The sequence below is a fragment of the Arachis hypogaea genome, chromosome 12 (assembly GCF_003086295.3).
Source record: "Arachis hypogaea cultivar Tifrunner chromosome 12, arahy.Tifrunner.gnm2.J5K5, whole genome shotgun sequence".
Taxonomy (NCBI): Eukaryota; Viridiplantae; Streptophyta; class Magnoliopsida; order Fabales; family Fabaceae; genus Arachis; species Arachis hypogaea.
The window spans coordinates 12,305,298-12,328,683 of record NC_092047.1 but is presented as its reverse complement, the minus strand read 5'-3'; the positions used below and the strand labels follow the sequence as shown (position 1 = coordinate 12,328,683).

At 29.0% G+C, this 23,386-nt stretch overlaps 2 protein-coding genes across 6 annotated transcripts in view; one reads left to right on the top strand and one right to left on the bottom strand.

Moving 5' to 3' along the window:
- Nucleotides 1–23,386, top strand: part of LOC112726874 (probable transmembrane GTPase FZO-like, chloroplastic) — a 56,770-nt gene that overhangs the window by 2,344 nt on the left and 31,040 nt on the right. The window contains exons 3-11 of one of the 2 annotated variants that reach the window (XM_025776410.3): nucleotides 8–76; nucleotides 536–730; nucleotides 869–1,000; nucleotides 1,117–1,203; nucleotides 1,328–1,765; nucleotides 1,859–2,023; nucleotides 2,227–2,451; nucleotides 4,830–4,945; nucleotides 5,214–5,629. In XM_025776410.3, the coding sequence (XP_025632195.1) occupies nucleotides 8–76; nucleotides 536–730; nucleotides 869–1,000; nucleotides 1,117–1,203; nucleotides 1,328–1,765; nucleotides 1,859–2,023; nucleotides 2,227–2,451; nucleotides 4,830–4,945; nucleotides 5,214–5,496 (1,710 nt within the window). In that variant the 3' untranslated portion in view covers nucleotides 5,497–5,629. Of the gene's footprint in view, nucleotides 1–7; nucleotides 77–535; nucleotides 731–868; nucleotides 1,001–1,116; nucleotides 1,204–1,327; nucleotides 1,766–1,858; nucleotides 2,024–2,226; nucleotides 2,452–4,829; nucleotides 4,946–5,213; nucleotides 5,630–23,386 lie in introns of those variants that run through there. The other variant, XM_072208812.1, reaches the window with a different exon arrangement.
- The window catches only part of LOC112729698 (uncharacterized), a 30,207-nt gene continuing 26,969 nt past the window's right edge, over nucleotides 20,149–23,386 (bottom strand). For all 4 annotated transcript variants that reach the window (XM_072208809.1, XM_029290587.2, XM_072208810.1 and 1 more), the window contains 3 exons: nucleotides 21,154–22,210; nucleotides 20,783–20,901; nucleotides 20,149–20,572 (listed from right to left, as the gene is read on the bottom strand). In XM_072208809.1, the coding sequence (XP_072064910.1) occupies nucleotides 21,185–22,210 (1,026 nt within the window). In that variant the 3' untranslated portion in view covers nucleotides 20,149–20,572; nucleotides 20,783–20,901; nucleotides 21,154–21,184. The remainder of the gene's footprint in view (nucleotides 20,573–20,782; nucleotides 20,902–21,153; nucleotides 22,211–23,386) is intronic.

Below are 23,386 nucleotides of genomic sequence, written 5' to 3'. Positions count from 1 at the left end.
ATGGCAGATGGAAGAGGTTTCACTTCTTAATGATGCAGTTTCTCAAATTGACGAGCCATTCTTACTGGTTATAGTGGTAATTGTGTGCTGAATCTCACCAAATTCTGGTTCCTGGGATATACATTGGTATAAGCTCTAAATTTCAAAAAAGATAAGATTATTTTAATACATCTATTTTGAAACTAATCAACCAATTAGTGCTAAACTATTTCAACTTCTGATCTTGTTATTCTTACTTTAGTTCATTTGCCTCCATTTGGAAGCATCTTAGTGAAGAGTTTATGTAAGGTGCAGATATAGGGAATGGTTGATTCTTCTTTTACCATGTTTAGTAGTTATTCTCTACATTAGTTTCTTTAATAGTCTTTTTAATCTACGTATAAAAATGCAAAATGCTTTTGGTTAGCTAAGTTATGTGTTCTGCTAGCTATTGTATGGATTTTCCAGAAGACAGAGAAATCAAATGCTATAGAATGCTAATAGTTATTTGACATGGTATCACACCTTTCATCTCATTAAAATCGTGGTTCATCAGGGTGAATTCAACTCCGGTAAATCTACTGTGATTAATGCACTTCTTGGGGAAAGATACCTGAAAGAGGGAGTTGTTCCCACTACTAATGAGATCACATTTTTACGATACACTGACATGGATATTGAACAACAACGATGTGAAAGACATCCAGATGGTCAATTCATATGCTATCTTGCTGCTCCAATTCTTAAAGAAGTCAGTCAGTTAATTTCTTGATTCTGTTCTGTTTCTTCCTTCGAATATCACAGTTTTTTTATATTATAACCTTGCATAGTATCCTCTATGCAATTGGATGTGCTCTCAGTAATTCTTTTACATTATTTTTGAAAGCAGATGACAATTGTTGATACACCTGGAACTAATGTGATTCTTCAGAGGCAACAACGTCTCACAGAGGAATTCGTACCACGTGCTGACTTGCTTCTGTTTGTTATTTCTGCTGATCGTCCTTTAACTGGAAGTGAGGTATGGTGGTCAGTCATCTGTGGATGGGTGCACTGCTGACTTCTTTGTGATATTGAGATAATTTCCTGGCAGGGGTTATATATATACATATATAATTTTTTTATGTTACTTTTCAGATTACTTTTCTTCGTTATTCTCAGCAGTGGAAAAAGAAAGTGGTCTTTGTTTTGAACAAAGCTGACATATATCAGAATGCCCATGAGGTTTATTTATTTCTTGCGAATTTGCATTGGTTATTTTCATCTTGACTGATGTTACTCCCAAGTAGTTCTTCTGTAGTTAAAAAACAAATAGAGATTTACAAAATATATTTAAAACTCAATGCAGCTTGAGGAGGCGATGTCCTTTGTTAAGGACAATGTACAGAGATTGCTTAATACTAAAGATGTGATATTGTATCCAGTATCTGCTCGGTCTGCTCTTGAAGCAAAACTTACAGCTAAGTCTAATGTTGGGAAGCTTAATGATTTGTCTAGTTCCGGTTCTCACAATGGTGCCAGCAGCTTTGATGAGCTTGAAAAGTTCTTGTTTAGCTTTTTGGATGGGTCAACAATCCCTGGGATGAATAGAATGAGGCTCAAGCTTGAAACACCTGTTGGAATTGCAGAGAGACTAATTTCATCGTGTCAAACACTTGTGACACAAGATTGCCGATATGCCAAGCAGGACTTAGCTGCAGTGAATGATATTGTTAATAGTGTAAATGATTTTGCAATGAATATGGAAACCGAGAGCGTTTCTTGGAGGAGACAAACTTCATCTTTGGTATGTTTTAAGAATTTCATAATTTTGTTTAATCAAGACAATTTGTTTCCCTTTTAATTGGTTAGGTATTGGTATGCTGTGGTATATTACCAGGTTGAGACTACAAAATCACGTGTTGTGGAGCTCATTGAAGCTACTTTACTATTGTCAAATCTTGATATTGTTGCTTCATATACTTTCAAAGGAGAAAAATCTACAATGCCTGCTACATCAAGAATCCAGAATGACATACTTGGTCCTGCTGTTTCAGCTACTCAGGTATAGCTCTAACTAGTTTTCTTTTCTTCTTTTGTGTTTGTGTGTGTGTTGTGTAGTAAAAATAAAACCTTTTATTTTCTCAGTCGAGCCCAGATGTAGATAGAGGAATCCAAACTATAGAGTATAGAGCATCATAATTTGATGCAATTATAAAACATTATTTTGCTTTGTGTTTTCCTAAATTGTTTGTTGATTGGACACAGAATTTACTTGGAGAATATGAAAACTGGTTACGTACCAAAAGTACCCAACAAGGGAGATTATACAAGGAATCTTTTGAAAAACGATGGCCAACTTTGAACCACGAAAATAGTGAAATTGAGAAGAATGAGTCATTAAAGAAAGTGGATCAAGCTGGGAGTCAGGTGATTGACGGCTTCAGCAGTAGTGCAGCTTCAAAGTCATTTGAGCAAGAGGTTCGTGAGATGGTAAGTTTAGAACCCCTTTAAGAAATGATGTAAATTTTTTTCCTTTTGTTTTTTCATAAATTTATTGGGCTGACGTGGATTTGTGTTGTATCAAACAAAGTCCGGTCACATCATTCAAAGAAGGCCAGTGTTACCACCCCCTAAAACACACAATTCAACTAGGTACCAAATGTGCAGTTTACACCCAACCCACCAATTTTAGAAGAATTTGAAGCTAGGCTTCCCTTGATTTTGCTGTTTTATGTAATACTAGTGTTTTTACCCGTAATAATATATTACGGAAATATATATTTTTTGAAACTACGGTAGCTTTGTTTTGACATTATAAATTACGGCATAAAAAATTTAGAGTCAATGGATTATTTTTACAAAAAGGTCGTAAGGGACAAAAGTTCCTGTTGGCTAAGAAGGCCAATATCTCTATAGATAAAATCAAGTAAGTTTTTTAGTTATTATCTTCATGTGAAAGTTTACTTTTTACTAATAATTAATTTTAACATTCATTATCTAAAACTTAAAAGAGTTTAATGTAAATTTTTACATTTGATTAGGTGTTAACCATTAAGTTTGTTGCACAAATAAAAATAATTAATTTTTTCATATTTGTTATTTAAAAATAATATTATCTCTCTATATATAAAAATATAATTAGATATTAGAATAAAAAAAATTTAAATTGATTGTTATAAAATTAACTCAAAATTAATTTTTTTTGAACAATTGAATCTTGATTTTGATCATTGATCATAGCATTAGCATTCTCTTCAAATTATATGTAGTAAATATTTGAAGGAAGAAAAGTGAAAATATAGATTGAAAAGATAAGCGGTGAAAATTTAAAACTAAATAAAAACTCGAAAAAATATGTATACAATAATAATTACTTATTTTTTATGTGAATAATATTATAAGATTTTTTTTAGTTATATTTTATTATAAATTTAATGTCTTATATTTTCATGAATTTGTTTGAATTATATTATATTATTTTTTTTATTTGTTGTAGAATGAAGAGGTAGAGAGAGATAGAGAATGAGAGAGAAAGGAGGGAGAAAGGTAAAAAAGGAGGGAGGGAGCTTGTTAATTTTGGAGAGAAAGATTCTATTTTAATTATAATAAAAGAATGTCTTGTGATACATTTTGGTTTGTCAATTTTGTAATATAAAATACAAATTATAAGTTATATATAGAGTGGATGGAAAGGATAGAGAAAAAGAGAAGTGGAGAGAGGTAGATAAAAGGATGGAGGAACATAGTTTTATTAGTTTTGGAGGAAAATATTTCATCCCAATTTTAATGAGAGTGTCACATGACACATTTTGGTTGCTAAATTAGTAATATAATATAGTTATATTTTAATTTCAATTTTAATTGCAATTAGAGAATATCATGTTACATATTTTAGTTGTCAAATTTATAATTAGTCATTGGTAATGATATATAAGAGAAAGAAAGAGAGTAGGTGAAGCAAGGAGAGAGAGATACAGAAAGAAAAGAGAAAGAGAGGAAGAGAGAACTCCTTAAGTTTGGAGGAAAATATTTGATTTCAATTGCAATGAGAGAATGATATATGATATATTTTGGTTGTAAAATTAATAATAAAAAATAATAGATTATATTTTGCAAAAGAAGAATATGCTTGTAACAATAAGTTTGAAGTGTGCCTAGGCTATGGCCTTGTTAGGGTTAACATTCAAAGTGGTATGGTTAGCTGTGGTCCTAGTATTGTATTCAAGTAAGGTTAAGGCCTCCAAAGTGCATGGATAAGTAAGTGATATCTATATGTTGAGAAATTATTATTGCTGCTAGACTCATTTGGGTTGCTGCTTCATTTTTTACTTACCTTTTTCCATTAGTGTTGTTATGCAAAGAGAAACCCGAAGCAACAGTTTAGTTGTTTGGGTGTGGGTGACTTCAAGGTCACAGGTTTAAGTCACGAAATTAGCCTCTTACACTTGCGTTAGTTTAGGTTGCCTATGTTAAACCCGTTGAATGTGGTCCTTGTGCGGATCCCAGATAATGCAGGATACTTGAGTATTAGGCTGTCCTTTATCGTTGTTATGCACACTCAAAAAGGCTTTCTTGTGGTAGTGGCTATTAGAATACTTTTGCGACATCAAATTGTGTTGTTAAAAGAAAATTTAATGCCCTTCTGTTTTGGTAGCTTTTGCAATACTGCACTATGTTGTCTGTGTTGACCCTTGCAACCTCTGCACTAATGAGAATCTCATCCCATGTGGATCATCTTCAGTAGTAAATGATCTCTTTATCGTTTTCCTTTTGTATATTGAGGTTTGACATAATTATTTATTTATTTTTATGTTATTAAAATTATATTTATTATACTGTCAATATATCTGAAATTTTTTAAATTTTAGTTTTTATCGACTTTTGGTGGAGTGGGCGTGGCTGGTCTATCTGCTTCGCTACTGACATCTGTGTTACCAACAACACTGGAAGATCTTCTTGCTCTTGGCATTTGTTCTGCTGGCGGGTATTATGATTTTCTAATTTTTACTTATAATTTGGCTTCCTTTCTTGTTGCTCAAGATTGTATTTCAAAATCTTAAATCTTCTAAAGAAACATATTGCACTGTTACGGCAAGAGTTGTTATCATGTAACCTAAAGAATACGTCCCTTTAGATTCATATTTTATAAATAAGAAATGTAGATTGGTATGTGCCTAAGGATTTAATTGGTTTAATTTATGATCATGCTGATGACTTGTTACTGAAATTTGGTTGACATATATTTCTGTCAGGTATCTTGCTATATCAAATTTCCCAAGGCGCAGACAGAGTGTGATAGATAAAGTGAAAGCAAAAGCAGAGAAGTTGGCATCTGAGCTTGAAGAGGCCATGAAGAAAGATTTCAATGAAGCCATGGAAAGTTTGAACAATTATGTGAAAATCCTTGGTAAGCCTTACCAAGATCAAGCACAGAATAGACTTAACATGCTTCTAGAGATTCAAGAGGAACTATCGAATGTTGAAAAAAAACTTAGAACATTACAAGTTGAAATTCAAAATCTTCATGTCTCATGACTTTGAATTTGCCGCTTTGCAACCATCTTCATTTTTGCTGATGTTGATGATGCTTAGGAATTCTCCACTATATTTTGGCATAATATTATTTTTCGAATAAGAAAATCTATTATAAGGTGAATTTAGTAGTAAAGTCAAAGGGTATTTGTGTACGAACTCCTGATTCATTTAATTAATTATAATTATGATTTTTTGGGCAAAAAATTTTCGAGAAATTTTAAAATTATTTTTGACGCTTTAATTTTTTCTGCCGCGCCTGTGCACTATCCCTACAAACTTGCGTCTCCTCTGGGTCCTTCTATGTTGGTGAGCAATTCGAACTCCATATTTACAACCTGTATGTTAGATTATTACAATGCTTTTGGTTCACTTGTGGAAATATTATGATGAGAGAAAACCAAAGATGGGAGGTGAATGACAGTGAGAAGAGGTTACGACCAAAAACGCAATATTATCTTAACTTTTGACATGATAGAGAATATGATTGAGGTTCTGCAATCATCATTTTTACTAAATTATTTTGGAGAGATAAGGAGATGGATTGCAGGAGAAACATACAGGATAAGAAAAGTTTAGATTGAAATTTTTGGCATGCCTCTACATGCATAGAATGAAGAACACTTTCTTATCATAGCGGTGGTATGGGGAACCGTTTTAAGAGTGGATAAAAGCTTGATTCAAAGAAGAAATTTCGACTCAGTCAAAATGACGATGGACACTACTTGGGTGCCAATAATCAATGACAGGATTCAGATGGATCTAAATGGAGAAAAGTTTGATATTTATGTGAGGAAAACATGGTTGGATAAAAAGGTCATAGCTGATTTGAGATTGGTCAATGAAGAAGTTAGAAATGGTTTTGAAAGGTTAAGAAATACAAAAGAACACGCACAAAACCACGAGTAAAAGAGTATGACGTAGAGGATGAAGAGAAGATTCCCAAAAAACCAATGAAATGTGGAGACAATAAATGATATCTAGCTAAATACTACTCCACAGAGAAGTGGAGACTCAGGAAGATGGAGAGAAGTTCTTAGATGTACAATACATGGAGAACTTAAACCTCTCTGAAAATTCAAATTGACCTATATATATTTTTAAGATAATATAGTTAGGAACACTAAAGAAGTGATTCAAGAAACCCAATTGGACTTACAAGGAGGCACATGTTATGAAACAGATGGTGTGCGTGATAGAACAAGAAAATTGGCACAAGAAGAGAGAAGGATAACAAGTTGATCTCAACACCTCTATATCCACCTGGCTTCGTAGACACTATTAAAAAGACAGTGGCTCAATCTTAGCTTGAACAGGCAAGACAAAAGGGAAGAAAGATCCACATAAAAAGAATTAGCAACAAAGGAGAGAGAAAAGGGGACAAATTAGAAAAATATATGTAAGATAAAAATAAAATAAACAAAAAAACAGAACAAATTTAGCTATGATTTTTGCTGTGAATTTTGTTACTTGTGGAGTTGGCTGTAAAGATTAGCTACGAATTTTGTCGCAAATTGATTATTTGCAAAATTTTTTACAAAGGTGAGTGGTGATTTTTGTTGCAAATTTTGTTACCTGTAGAGTTTATTGCAAAAATTAATTATGAATTTTGCTGTGGATGTATTATTTGTGAAAGTTGTTGCCACATGAACCTATGAATTTTGTTACGAATTTGGTACACATGAAAGATTTGAAGTTAAATTTAAAATGAAATTCGATAAATTGTCTAATTTATCATGAAATTATCTGCGAATTTTATAGGTTTTTCGCGACAAAATTCGCAGATAAGTTACCTGCAAATTTAAAAATTCGCAGCAATAGTTATCCATGAGCTCATATGCTGCAAATTGAATTTTGTAGTAAAAATCGCAGCAAACAAAATTATTTGCTAATTTCGATAAAAATTTGCAGAAAAATCCGTAGCTAATAACCTATTTTTAGTAGTGACGTAAGAATAAAAAAAAGATAGTCACAAAAGCAAAAAAACTAACTAGGAAAGAGTTAGAGAAAATTTGAAAAGTCTAAAGAACGAAGTAGATTATGGGCATGAGAATAAAAATAACAGTTATATAGAAGACATAGCAAGAAAAACAATCAACACTTAGAGGATTGGATCCCAACTTATGATGATGTATTGTAGTGATGGGAATGCAATTTTAGAACAATTTCGGAGGACAATTATAAGTGAAAGAAAAGCTCTAGAGAAAGTCAGCATAAAAACAAGCTAAGGTTCAGAGGAAGAAAAAGAACTAGTTTTAGTCAGGTTGATGATACTAACTTATTGCAATGATCTTGTTTTCTGTGGTTGAATTTTGGAGAGTATAGAAGAGTGGGTTGTATAATGTTGTGTGTAAAAATTCTTAATCCATAGTAGCAAAGAAAAGTGTCCAAACTTAGCGGACAGTATATTCGAGTGATGATAATAGAAGATTATGGTGTGTTTCTTGGATGTTGTTAATATGTTTGAGAGAGTTGGGTGTTTGATATTTGGTTGTCTTCTTAGCTAAGCTATTTAGATAGTGTTGTTTTGAAAAACTATTATCCAAGTTTTAGCTTTAGTATTAGGAGTTACTATATTTTGCCTGTGATTCAAGTTGGAAATAGATTTTTATGGTAGTTTGTACGTACTCGTTGCTTATTTTTCTCTAAGTAAGATTGAGAGTCTTGAATCAATTATAAAAAAAATTAAGAGAAAAAGTAAAACAAAATAAATATTATATTTTTTAAACTAAAAAAAATATAGGCGGAAAAACTATATTTCACATTTTTTTATTAATTTAAAATCATGATATCATGCATGCTCTAATAATTATATTGAAATAGATTACCAAGATACTTATTATCTCTATACTTGTAACTAATACATCAGATCTTATCTAACAATCACATTTTTTAAAAATAAAAAATATACATCGTTATTACAGAAGCACATTTTGTGCAAGAAAGGGATACACGTGTTAAATTTTTATTGAAAGATAGGGTCAACTTAATGCATGAAAACGATCTTATGTAAAAATATATCTACGTATCATTCTCAGCTTTATTTTCAGAGCATTCTCTTTTTACGACTTTAATATAAACCACAGTTCTTCAATCGTATCAAATTATTACAAGAGTAATCTAAAATAAGCACAATAATTTTGTGCTTATTGGATGCGTCACATTTATATAAATCATTAGATTTTATTAGATAAAAATTAAAGGCTAATATGAAAGAAGAGTATTGATGGACTTTAATAAATATCAAATATTCTAGTACATAAATAAATGTTTTAAATGACAATACTTTAATACACAATACTGACAACAGAATCTTTTATTCTTTAATAATTAAATAAAAAACTTACAAATACAAAAATATGAGTATTCTTTATTCAATATAATTATTTATTATATAAGAAATTTTTAGAATATTAAAAATTATATTAAAATAAAATTTTAAATGGTAACATAAAAATATAAGATAAATAAAATTTTATTTTATATTAATTAAAAAATAATTAAATTATTATATTTAAAATTTATTAACTAACTCATTTTGTTAAATATATTATTATATAATATGTCAATGAGTTATAACTCAAATGGCATAATCTCTCCATACTTATCTAAGATGTCGCGGATTCGAGTCTCCCTATTTTGGTAAAAAAAAAATTATTATATAATATAATTTTTCATCAAAATATTTTAAAAATATAATTTATTTAAAATATTATATATAATACATGAAAATATTAACCTTTTTATTTTTTAATTTAAAGAAAATGGAATAAATAATATAATTTTAAATACATACCTATCACATTATATATTTACTTATATTAGTAAAACCTAAACTAATCAAGTAATTAAAAATATAAAATATAAAAAATTATTATGTAAAATTAATTATTATGCAAATTATTTTATAATATTAAAAAATTATATTAAAATAATATTTTAAAATACAACATAAAAATATAAAATAATTATATTTTATTTTATATTACTTGATAAATAATTAGATTATTATATTCAATATTTATTAACTAACTATTTTTATTTAAAATATTATATATAATACATGAAAATATTTTTTCTATTTTTTTAAGAAAAACTGAATAAATAATATATATCAACTACGTATATGTATTATATGTGTGTATATAATAGTGACTAATATAAGATTGATATATATTCTTTTATTCTTTAGACTCTCTAATATATATGCCACCTCATGACTTTCTTCTCTAGTCTTTCTTATTCATATTTATTTTGTATAGTAATATTAAGTAGATAATAATTTAAAATTATTTTTTAAATTTAACAATTATAGTTTCATATATATAATATTTAAAAGTATATATTTATAATAAGATATTTTTTATTTTTATTATTTCCAAGTATTTTTATTATTTTAGTTAAATTTTTATTTTTATTCTCTAAATTTTTAATATATATATATATATATAAAAACCTGGTCAAATTGGAGAATAAAAAATTTAACTAAAACAATAAAAAAATACTTGAAAATAATAAAAATAAAAAATAATATTATTATAAATATATAATTTTAAATATTTTATATATGAAATTATAAATGTTAAATTTAAAAAATAATTTTAAATTATTATCTACATAATATTTTTACAAAATAAATATGAATAAGAATGACTAGAAGAGAGAATAATAAGGTAGCATATATATTAGAAAGGCTAAAGAATAAAAGAATATATACCAATTCTATATCAGTCACTATTATATACACACATATGATACATATACGCAGTTGATATATATTATTTATTCAGTTTTTTTTAAAAAATTAAAAAATAATATTCTTATGTATTATATATAATATTTTAAATAAACTATATTTTTACAAATATTTGATAAAAAAAATTATATTATATAATAATATTTTTAACAAAAATAATTAGTTAATAAGTATTGAATATAATAATCTAATTATTTATCAACTAATATAAAATAAAATTTAATTATTTTATATTTTTAAGTTGTAGTTTAAAATATTATTTTAATATAATTTTTAAATATTGTAAAAAAATTTTTGCATAATAATTAATTTTAATAAATAAAAAATATTTACTTTTTATATTTATATGTTTTATATTTTTAATTACGTAAATTTGATTAGTTTAGGTCTTACTAATATAAGGAGTAAAAAACCTATATGTGCCAAGGAGGTTTAAAATTATTAGGTTTTCAGTGACAGAAATGAAACTGAAAGAGAAAATGCTTTTTGGAATTGTATTAGAAGACTGTGTACAAGAGGTTTTCTCTGCTATATATACAAACAGGGGTCACACACACACACTTATCATATCAAGTGCTACCCTTTCTCAGTTACACTACTAACACCCCCCCCCCCCTCAAACTTTGGGGGAGTGAACTACTGACCCTAAGTTTGCCTTTGAAAAATTCAAACAACCTAGAAGATAATGGTTTTGTTAACACATCTGCAATTTGATCAAGTGCAGGAATGTTAACTACAAACAGTTCTTTCTTATTCACCATTTCTCTTAATGAATGCAAGTCTAATTCCAAATGCTTGCAACGGCTATGGAGAACTGGGTTGGCTGCAAGCATACACGCACTCTGGTTGTCACAGTAAATTGTTGGAGCAATCTTCTGAGATACCCCCAGTTCACTAAGAAGATGCTGTAGTGACACAAGTTCAGACTGCACGGAAGCCAACGCACGATACTCAGCCTCTGTGCTACTATGGCTGACTTTAGATTGTTTCTAGCACTTCCAAGAAATTAGATTTGTTCCTAGATATACACAGTAGCCTGTGACAGACCGCCGGTCATAGAGATCACTTGCCCAATCTGCATCAGCAAAACCCAAGAGTCTAAAATCAGTACACTTTGAAAAGATAATCCCATCACTTACCGTCCCTTTCAAATACCGCAAGATCCTCTTCACTGCTTTCCAGTGATTAAGAGTGGAGTTGTGCATAAATTGTGAAACTCTATTCACAGAAAATGCAAGATCAGGCCTTGTCATAGTCAAATATTGGAGAGCCCCTACTATAGAACGATAAAGCTTCGGATTAGAGTAAGGTTCAGAATCATTTGTATAGAGTTTCAAATTCCCAACCATGGGAGTAGGCAAGGCATTTGCCGTTTCCATGTTGGCCTTTTTCAAAATTTCCATTGCATATTTCCTTTGAGAGAGGTGTACACGTCCTCCCTGCAAATAAGAAAATTCTATGCCAAGAAAAAAATTTAAATTACCAAGATCTTTAAGAGGAAAAATTGTATTGAGTTGCTTAATTAATAGATCAATTTCATTAGCATCATTTCCAGTGATAACAATATCATCGACATATACTAACATGTATACAACTGAATTGGTATTTTTCCTTACAAACAGGGAAATATCGGATCGAGTACTTTCAAACCCAAACTTTGTCAATGTTTCTTTCAAAGTTAAGTACCATGCCCGTGGCGCCTGTTTCAGGCCATACAGGGCCCTATTCAGCTTGCATACCAGGTTAGTATTGCTATCCTCATAGCCTTGTGGTTGAGTCATAAAAACCTGTTCCATTAAAATTCCATTTAAGAAAGCATTATTAAAGTCAAACTGACGTAGCACCCATCCTTGTGTGATGGCTAGAGTAAGTACAACACGAACAGAAGAAGGTCTTATCACAGGGCTATATATCTGCTCATAGTCTATGCCTTCGGTTTGATGAAAACCTTTGGCAACAAGACGAGCTTTATAACGAACAACCTTACCATTAGTGTTTCGTTTAATGGCAAAAACCCACTTGCTCCCTACTATAGTTGCATTCGGTGGGGGAGTCACAAGACACCAAGTATTGCATTGCCTTAGTGCTTTAAGCTCAGCGTCCATAGCCTCCTTCCAGTGAGGGGTTTGGATAGCTTGAGCAACAGTTGTAGGTACTTGTTGTTTAAGATCAATATCAATATGTGTAATATATGACTTTAGCTTGTGTATATCCGCCTTTGATCTTGTTACCATATTATGTATATTGGTGGTTGGATGAGGAACCTTACTTAGAGGGGGATCAAGTCCCTGACCAGTGGCCTCACTATGCATAGAGACATTAGTCTCTAAAACTGGGTTAGGAGTAATACTAGTGTCCTGCACGCTAGTAGGTGTAGGTGATTGCAAGTGTGTAGTTGTTCCACCAGTTTGAGTGTGATCTGAGAACGAGTTACTTGTGACGGTAGTATTTGGTGGCTTTAATGTGGAGGGTAAGCTGTAATAAGCATCAGTAATATAGCTAAGAACAGATTCAGTGTTAGTAATGTGAGCAGAAGAATTTTGAAACAAATCATGATAAGGAAAACTCAACTCATCAAAGATCACATGGCGAGACATATAAACTTTTCCAGACTTACTCATACATTTATATCCATGAAATTTAGTGTCATAGCCTAAAAATAAACATTTCTCAGAGCGATATTCAAGTTTATGCTTATTGTATGGTCGAAGAAATGGAAAACAAGTACACCCAAACACCTTTAATGCACTATAATCTGGTTTTCGATTATGCAATTTTTCAAATGGTGACATAAAATCAAGAACAACAGTAGGTAGTCTATTCATTATATGAACAGCAGTAGCAAAAGCATCTTTCCAAAATTGCATGGGAAGATATGCTGTTGCCAATAATGAAAGACCAATCTCAACTATACTTCTATGTCTTCTCTCTACACTACCCTGCTGTTAATGTGTATATGGACATGAGAGTCTATGTCTAATACCATTATCAGTTAAAAAGGTAGTGAAGGCAGCAGATACAAATTCTCTTCTATTATCTGTCTGCAAAGATTTTAATTTATGTCCAGTCATCATCTCCATTTGATTTTTAAAATTCTGAAGGGCATTAAGAGCTTGGGACTTATTAGTCAACAAGTAAATATATGTATATTTAGTACATGCATCTACAAAACTAATGTAATATTTCATACCATTTCTAGATGCAATAGGGGATGGTCCCCATATGTCAACAAAGATTAACTCTAGAGGAAAATTATATGTAGTATTAGAATCACTAAAAGGTAAAGCATGAATCTTAGAAATAGAGCAGATTTCACAAATTTTAGAATGAGCTGGTTTTGTAGGTAAAGGAATATCACATTATTTAAGAACACAAAAGAGATTATTCATTGAAGTGTGGCCCAATCGTTTGTGCCAAATTTCTACATCATGAACACTTGTACAAGTTGCTGTTAAAACAGCATTTTGATTGCTAAAACTATGCTTAGAGTTGTTTGAATTACAATGAAAATTTAAAGAAGAAGGAAAATTTGTAGCAGCAGTATGAAAGCTATTATGTAATTGGGTTTCAGACAGAGAAACTGATTTTGGCACATAAAGATCATCAAATGTATAGATGCCATTCTTAGTGATTCCCTGAAGAAGAGGGGCCCGAGTTACCTGATCACAAATGGTACAATGATAAGGCCAAAATTCAAAGAAAACACCATTTTCTTGAGCAAATTTCGAAACACTGAGTAAGTTTTGTGTGATTGTTGGAACATATAATAAATTTGTCAATTTAAAGCCAAGATTGTTGTTTTTATTAACGAGAAAAGAGGAACCAGATTTATGAATAGAAATACCTGCACCATTACCTACAAAAAGTTGCTCATGATCAAGATTGCTTGGAGAATGAGAGAGCAAATTGTTGGGGTCGGCAGTGACATGATGCGATGCTCCTGAGTCAGCATACCAGGATGAGTCTCCAATGGAGGATGTTGTTGACATATATGCTTGTGGCTGATGGAATGATGCGGAAGGTGATGGAGGACATGTATTGGAAAAGGGGAATTGTGGTGGAGGAGTGGGACGTGGTGGGTTTGGTTGGAACTGCTGATCAAAGCGATGGTAGCAGCTCCATGCTGCATGACCTACCCTGCCACAAATTTGGCAGATTGTTCTTGGAGGTTGCCATGAGCTTCGACCACCCCTTTGGAATCTACCGCCACCACGACCTCGTCTTGCACCCATTCCTCTAGTTGATGACGGCAAGAAAGCTTGTGTGAAGTTTGCCACGGGAATTGATGAGGATGGAGTCTTGAATTTATCAAGCATATCATCATACGCTTGAAGAAAGGATTCTGCCTCACTAACAGAGAAAGTGCCCAATCTGGACATGATAGAAGTTATGTAACCACTATAATCCTCAGGCAATCCATCAGTAATAGCTTGGATATGATCATCATCCTCCAATTGGTACCCAATAGCAGAAAGGGAGTCAACTAGCTTTTGAATTTTGGAGAGATAATCATGAACAATACCTGTTTTCTTGACACATTTTAATTGGGATTTCAAGCTTTGAATTCTTGTCTTGGATGTTGAGGAGAAGTAGGTGATGATGGTGGTCCACGCATCACAGAAGCGGGCACAATGAACAATCTTGTTCTTGTATGATGTAGTCATTGAAGCCATGAGCCATGTGGTAAGAGAGAGATCATCTTGCTTCCAGATCTTGAATGCTTCAGTTTCTTGTAGCAGATCTGTTGAAGTCTCTATTGTAGAATCGGATTTGGTTGTTGTATCAACTTTTGATGCTGCTGTAGGCGGAGACTTCGTCACCGGTTCAAATCTCTTAGGAGCATTAGCCCAATCAAGATGAGTCTCCATTGAAAGACTCTGAATTGTGAGCCATGCTTGATGGCACCATGTGTTGAAATTGTTGTCATCAAGCTTTTCAGCGATGGGAATGAGAGGTTGTTTTGTTGAGGATGAAGCAGAAATGAGGAAGGCCATGATCAAGAACTTGATCTTGAGGCTCTTGATACCATATTAGGTTTTCAGTGACAGAAATAAAACTGAAAGAGAAAATGCTTTTTGGAATTGTATTAGAAGACTGTGTACAAGAGGTTTTCTCTGCTATATATACAAACAGGGGTCACACACACACTTATCATATCAAGTGCTACCCTTTCTCAGTTACACTACTAACAAAAATTACCCAACAAATCAGCCAAATGAAATTCTGATACATCAATCCACCAAAGAGCAAATATATGTAATTCGAATCAATACAATTCGAATTAGTTTTCAACCTAATTCGAATTGATATAACTCGAATTACTCGAAAAAATTGGCAACACGTAATTTGAATCAATATGTAACGAATTATTCCCAACCATTGCGTACAAGTAATTCGAATCAACTTAGAACGAATTATAAAAGCATAACTCGAATTGTCTCAATTCGAATTAGTAGGAACATGTGAGTAGGAGGAAGTTCGAATCAAATTGATTCGAATTACTCACATTTCGAATCAAATGGCTAATTACACATTGTACAATAAGATACTAGAAAAAATACTATATAATATAAAAAATATATACTAAAAGAAGTATAAAACAAGATTATAGTAAATTAATTTTAGTAAAAAATTATTAAATATAAATTAATTTTAACTCCTATTAGTACATTGAATTAAAAATAACATATAAAAATGTACTTGTATTTATTAAATTTTAATAACATATAAAAATTTAATGACTTTTTAAATATTTTTTTATAATAGGAGTACATTTTTATATACTTTAAATACTTTGTATAAAAACGTACTTGTATTTATCATACAAAAATAAAGTATTGTGCCAATATAATAATATTATAATATTTTAAATCAATTTTTTTCTAGGATTTTAGATTAAAAGCAGCACATGAAAAAGCATTATTGGTATTTTAAAGCTAACTTAATTAAAAAGGATAGAACTGTATTTTTTAGAATTTTATGTACATAATTAGGCTAATTTTTTTTAATATTGATTAAAGATGTGTGTTACACTATGTTATTTAGTTTCAGGTAAGTTTTACTCTACTATATTTTTTTTTTTACTTTTCAAAAGACACAAATCTAAAAAATTTATAAATTAAGTTAAAAGAAAATATCATTGACGTTTTATAAAATTTTTTAGATTTGTGTCTTTTGAATTATAAAATTTTATAAAACGTCAATGATATTTTCTTTTAAATTAATTTATAAAATTTTTTAGATTTGTGTCTTTTGAAAAGTAAAAAAAAAATATAGTAGAGTAAAACTTACCTAAAATCAAATAACATAGTGTAACACACATCTTTGATCAATATTAAAAAAAATTAGCCTAATTATGTACATAAAATCCTAAAAAATACAATTCTATCTTTTTTTAATTAAATTAGCTTTAAAATACCAATAATACTTTTTCATGTGCTGCTTTTAATCTAAAATCCTAGAAAAAAATTGATTTAAAATATTATAATATTATTATATTGGCACAACACTTTATTTTTGTATGATAAATACAAGTACATTTTTATACAAAGTATTTAAAGTATATAAAAATGTACTCCTATTATAAAAAAAATATTTAAAAAGTCATTAAATTTTTATGTTATTAAAATTTAATAAATACAAGTACATTTTTATATGTTATTTTTAATTCAATGTACTAATAGGAGTTAAAATTAATTTATATTTAATAATTTTATACTAAAATTAATTTACTATAATCTTGTTTTATACTTCTTTTAGTATATATTTTTTACATTATATAGTATTTTTTCTAGTATCTTATTGTACAATGTGTAATTAGCCATTTGATTCAAAATGTGAGTAATTCGAATCAATTTGATTCGAACTTCCTCCTACTCACGTGTTCCTACTAATTCGAATTGAGACGATTCGAATTATGCTTTTATAATTCGTTCTAAGTTGATTCGAATTACTTGTACGCAATGGTTGGGAATAATTCGTTACATATTGATTCGAATTACGTGTTGCCAATTTTTTCGAGTAATTCGAGTTATATCAATTCGAATTACGTTGAAAACTAATTCGAATTGTATTGATTCGAATTACATATATTTGCTCTTTGGTGGATTGATGTATCAGAATTTCATTTGGCTTATTTGGGTAATTTTAAACCCCTTGGCACATATAAGTTTTTTACCCTTTTAAATACATACCTATCACATTATATATTTACTTATATTAGGGCAAAAAACTAAAATAAGCCAAGATGAGTATTTATTTACACAAATTCGCCAAAACCAAATCTAGTTCATGTATCAACCAAAACACGTTTATATATAGTTCGAATCAAGTAAGTTCGAACTGCATTTAAATATAATTCGAATCATGTTAATTCGAATTATACACAGTTGCACACTCACACTAATTCGAATCAATCTGATTCGAATTACACCCATGCACGCGTTCTCAAGTATTTCGAATTGGACTTATTCGAATTATTCATGGTATAATTTGAATTATGCTGTTAAAAAATTAATAATTTATTTAAAAAAATTATTAAAAAAAATTAATAATTTATTAAAAAAATTACTAAAAAATTAAAAAATATATATTTTATTTCATACATTAAAAAAAGCTAACAAAATATTTAATTAGAGACTTCTTTAAAATATTAATGAGCTATCAATTCGAATTCCATACAATACTCTTTTGTCCATTTTTAATAGCTCAGAAATATTTTTTAAAATTTTTTTTTAATAAATTTATTTAAATTATAGTACAAAAAATATTTTATTCTATGCAAAACAATTTTTAAAAAAATGGCTTAAAAAATATTAGGAGTACTATAAAAATTTGTAATGTTCTAATGACTTAGGTAAATACATGCATGTACTCAAATTTTAAATAAAATACTCTAGATAGTCAATAATAATTTAGAAATTAAAAAAATATTTTATTCCATACAAAATAATTAAAAAATATATTTTACTCTATACAGAATAATTTTAAATAAATGACTTAAAAGATGTTATGAGTATTATAAAAGTTTGTAATATTTTAGTGATTTAAGTAAATACACGATAAAAATATTTTTTTTTAATTTCTAAATTATTATTGACTATGTAGAGTATTTTTTTAATGTCCTAAGTCATTAGGACATTACAAATTTTTATAGCACTCCTAACATCTTTTAAGCCATGATTTAAATTATTTTGCATAGAATAAAATATTTTTTTGTGGTATAATTTAAATAAATTTATTAAAAAATATTCATGATGATTTTCTAATAAAATTATTTAAATTATATGGTGAGATATTACATGATTCGAATTACCATAGGGAAGTTCAAATCACTCTGATTCAAATTATATGGTGAGTAATTCGAATTCTATACAATATTCTCTTCTGCCTATTGTTGATAGTTCATGAATATTTTTTAATAAATTTATTTAAAAAGTGGCTTAAAAGATGTTAGGAGTACTATAAAAATTTGTAATGTCCTAATGACGTAGGACATTAAAAAAATACTCTACATAGTCAATAATAATTTAGAAATTAAAGAAAATATATTTTTATCATGTATTTACTTAAATTACTAGAATATTACAAACTTTTATAATACTCATAACATCTTTTAAGCCATTTTTTTGAAATTATTCTGTATAGAATAAAATATATTTTTTAATTATTTCGTATGGAATAAAATATTTTTTTTAATTTCTAAATTATTATTGGCTATCTAGAGTATTTTATTTAAAATTTGAGTACATGCATGTATTTACTTAAGTCATTAGAACATTACAAATTTTTATAGTACTCCTAACATTTTTTAAGCCATTTTTTTAAAAATTATTTTGCATAGAATAAAATATTTTTTTTAGTATAATTTAAATAAATTTATTTAAAAATTTTTTTAAAAAATATTCCTGAGCTATTAATGAACAAAAGAGTATTGTATGAAATTCGAATTGATAGCTCATTAATATTTTAAAGAAGATTCGTAATTAAATATTTTGATAGCTTTTTTTTAATGTATGAAATAAAATATATATTTTTTAATTTTTTAGTAATTTTTTTAATAAATTTTTTTAATAAATTATTAATTTTTTAACAGCATAATTCAAATTATACCATAAATAATTCGAATCAATCCAATTCGAATTACTTGGGAACGCGTGCATGGATGTAATTCGAATCAGGTTGATTCGAATTAGTATGAGTGTGCAATTGTGTTATATGTAAATGCAGTTCGAACTTACCTGATTCGAACTACATATAAACGTGTTTTGGTTGATACATGAATCAGATTTGGCTTTGGTGGATTTGTATAAATAAATACTCACCTTGGCTTATTTTAGTTTTTTGTCCTATATTATATATAATATTTTAAATAAATTATATTTTTGAAATATTTTGATAAAAAATTATATTATATAATAAAATATTTATTATATTATATAATAAATTTTGAATATAATAATATAATTATTTGTCAATTAATATAAAATAAAATTTTAATTATTTTATATTTTTATGTTTCAATTTAAAATTTTATTTTAATATAATTTTCACTATTATAAAAGTTTTTTGCATAATAAATAATCTTATTAAATAAAGAATACTCATATTTTTGTATTTATATGTTTTTTATTTAATTATTTAAGAATAAAAGATTTTGTTGTCATTTAAAATATTGTGTATTAAAGTATTGCCATTTAAAGTATTTATTTATGTATTAGGATATTTTGTATTTATTAGAGTCCATCAATGCTCTTCTTTCATATTAGCCTTTGATTTTTATTTAATAAAATCTAATGGTCTATATAAGTATGGCATATCCAATAAGCACATAATTATTGTGCTCATTTAGATATACCCACAATGAAAATGGATCATCTCCAGTAAAAAAAAATACTTGAGAGAATAAAATGTGATCTCTTACCTTTAATTCTATAAGTGGGATTAAAATTAAATAAAAGAGAGAAAACAATGAAAGATTAGATTCAACACTTCACAGCATCCAGTTTTTTTCTGAAGAGGATCCACTCCCACCCACAATTCACTATCATACATAAAAATAAACTAGTGTTCTCAATAAATTACAAAGCATACACACATTATATCTTGTATAAAATACAAGATATAATTTTATTGATAAAACACACTTAGTTTATAACTGTGCCACTTAAAAGGCAACCACACACTTCTTCCTGCATAGTGATACAGGGAACTTATTCATATCATGCACACCACACCACACTACTCAAACAGAAATAAATATTTGTTGCCATGATGGGATCCACTTATATCCTCTTAATTGCTGCAATTGGTGTTCCATAGAACCTTAAAAATAAAAGTTCATAAAACAATTGTGTTAGATATTGGTTGAAGTTAAAAAAATTATAGGTTGAAAAAAACAAACTCTTCAAAATTTGAGTTGAATGATTGTTACAATGTTACCCAAACTTATTAGAGTAAAACTTTCCTGTAGCAAAAAGAAATATGTAACTGCATCATTTTATTTATTTTCTCACAATAAAATAAAAAACTTACCAACCATCCTTATTTATTTGTCCATTGCTCCTTGATTAGACTACTAGTTTTGCAAGGCTAACTGGTAAGTGGTAACAAATGCATTGAAAATAAGCTTCCCTTAGCAAGCAACAAATTTCCTGCAAGAATTTATATACAAGAGCTAGTTAACTCAAGTTACATTAACTATACCATTCTTTAATTTATTAAATTCTCACAAAGGACAAGAATTGGATAATAAAATGAGCAATATCAAAAATTAATATAACCGAATATGGAGGGAGCAAATCAAATGACATTCCAAACAAAAACTTTTTCCATTGTTTTGGTGCATTGCGTAACATGAAAAGTAAAAGATGATGCAAATTTAGCAGATAGAGGAACTAACTTACATGTTAAATTATAATTGTACTAATTAACTCATCAATGCTGCGTGGATCGTTTTTCAAATTGTTGACTCACTGCAGCATTTAGATTATCTATCCAGCAACTCACTCCATCTATCTTCACCATCTTTAATTTAGGTGCTTCCACGTCACCATGTGAGAAAGTTTTCATGATCTTGCATTGACTGATCTCAATGTACAAGTATGCTTGGAATTTCAGAGTTGACTTTCCCGTGAAAAAGCTTCCAAGTTTTGGCGATTCGCTTAGAGACAGATATGTGAAGTCTGAGAATGTGAGATCTTGTGATTTGTCCCCTTTTTGTGTTGCCAAAACTACTGTTTCCAATGACTCACATTTGGAGATCTTCATCTCATTCAAACTTTTCAAGCTTTTGGCAGTTGAGAATGTGAACATGTACTCCAATCTGTTGCATTCAGTAACCTCCACTTCCTCCAAAGATGGGAAATTCAAAGTTGATTGTCCAGTGTAAAAGTTCTCAAGTTTTGGTATTTGGCTAAGAGACAGTTTCTCAAGCTTTTTGAATATGATGACATCATGATCATCATTATGTGGTTGATAATCCACGATTAAACTTTCGAGTGCTTCACAGTTGGATATGTGCAACTGTTCAAGTTGAACAAGACATTTGGCGGCTGAAGAAGTGAACAAATACTTCAAAGATGCACAACCCTCAACTTTCAGCGATGTGAGATTAGAGGAGGCCACCCAGGTGTGCTGTAATCCAATGGATTCAAGCTTGTGCAGATTCCTCAACTCCAATTCTCGAACAAGAAGCTCTGAATGAATAATCTCATCAGGCTTTTGTAAGGGGAATATCTCTTTGAAAGCACTGTCGGCCACCACAAGGATTTGAATATTGGGAAGTGGCACCTTATTTGGGAAGAAATTAAAGGCAGATGCGGCATCTGAGTCATGAATATCATTAAAGCCCTGCAATCTCACATATTTTATGTTTTCGGGGTCCAAATGAAGCAGTCCTCTGTCAAGCATCATCACACCTTCCATGTCTATTGACAGTCGCTCTAAGTGAGGGGTAAAAACCTGCTCCATCGGATTCAAAGTTAATAAGAAGGACAACACATGGCCATCATGACATGTGAACATAATTTACTCCCTCTATGTTTGAAATATTGCAAAATGCGTAAAGTATTCTAAATAAAATGAAATAAATGAAGCATGCAGAAGCTTATAAGATAAACATGTCTTAAAAAACTACTCTTCTTGATGATGAAGAAAACATCAATTGTTTGGGAAAAAAAATGTGATTTTACTCGATCAATATAGCTTTTGATATAAATAAAAAAAGATTTCACATGACAATTGAATTTAAAAATATTTTAAATAAAAAAATCATTTTGTTCAACAGTAAATAGCAAATTTAATAAAGAATTTGGCATTTTTTTTTTAGTTATAAAAAGGTATTATTGTGACAAAGTCTATTATAAAATAGTTGAATATTTTTTAAATAAAATATTAACTCACTATTTTCAGTCTCTTTATTTAAAATTTTTAGATACTCTTAATTCAATCCTAAACTTAAAATAAGAATCAATTCTTTTGAGTTCATTGTCAAACTAGATTTATTGTAGATAATTTTAAAAATATTATTTGACATTATACTTAAAACATACGAGAACAATAAATTAATGGAATTAAATTTTCTCAATAAGCTTATTTTTAAAAGAAAGACAGAAGTATTAATTTCTTTAAGTAATATCATAAAAGAATTAAAATAAATTTAGTATTGTATATTTTTTTTAAGACTAAAATATTTTTTTGACAAAAAAATAAACTATGTTAACGAATTTTTGAAACGAATATCTAACATTATTACGTATAACAGGTTATTAATATAAATCGATATATGCATATGCAATTTTATATGTTCAGCATGCAATTTTTAAATTGACTCTTAGATGTGCATATAAGCTATTACCACATATACAAGCAAGAGACTAGAAATGGCAAAAGCTGCTTGTATTTTCTAATATTAGATATATGCATTTGGCTCAGTATGAATGATTTTTTAATAGAAATGGCAAAAGCAGTACGAACATATATATATATATATAATAGTTGTAATAGCATAAATCAAATGCAATGTTAAAAACATATAAAAATTTATCTTCGTCGATTTTAAAAAATTATACTCGATACATCCTTTTTATATATTACTCTAAATAAATGCATTTATTGATTAATAAAAATACAATTGAT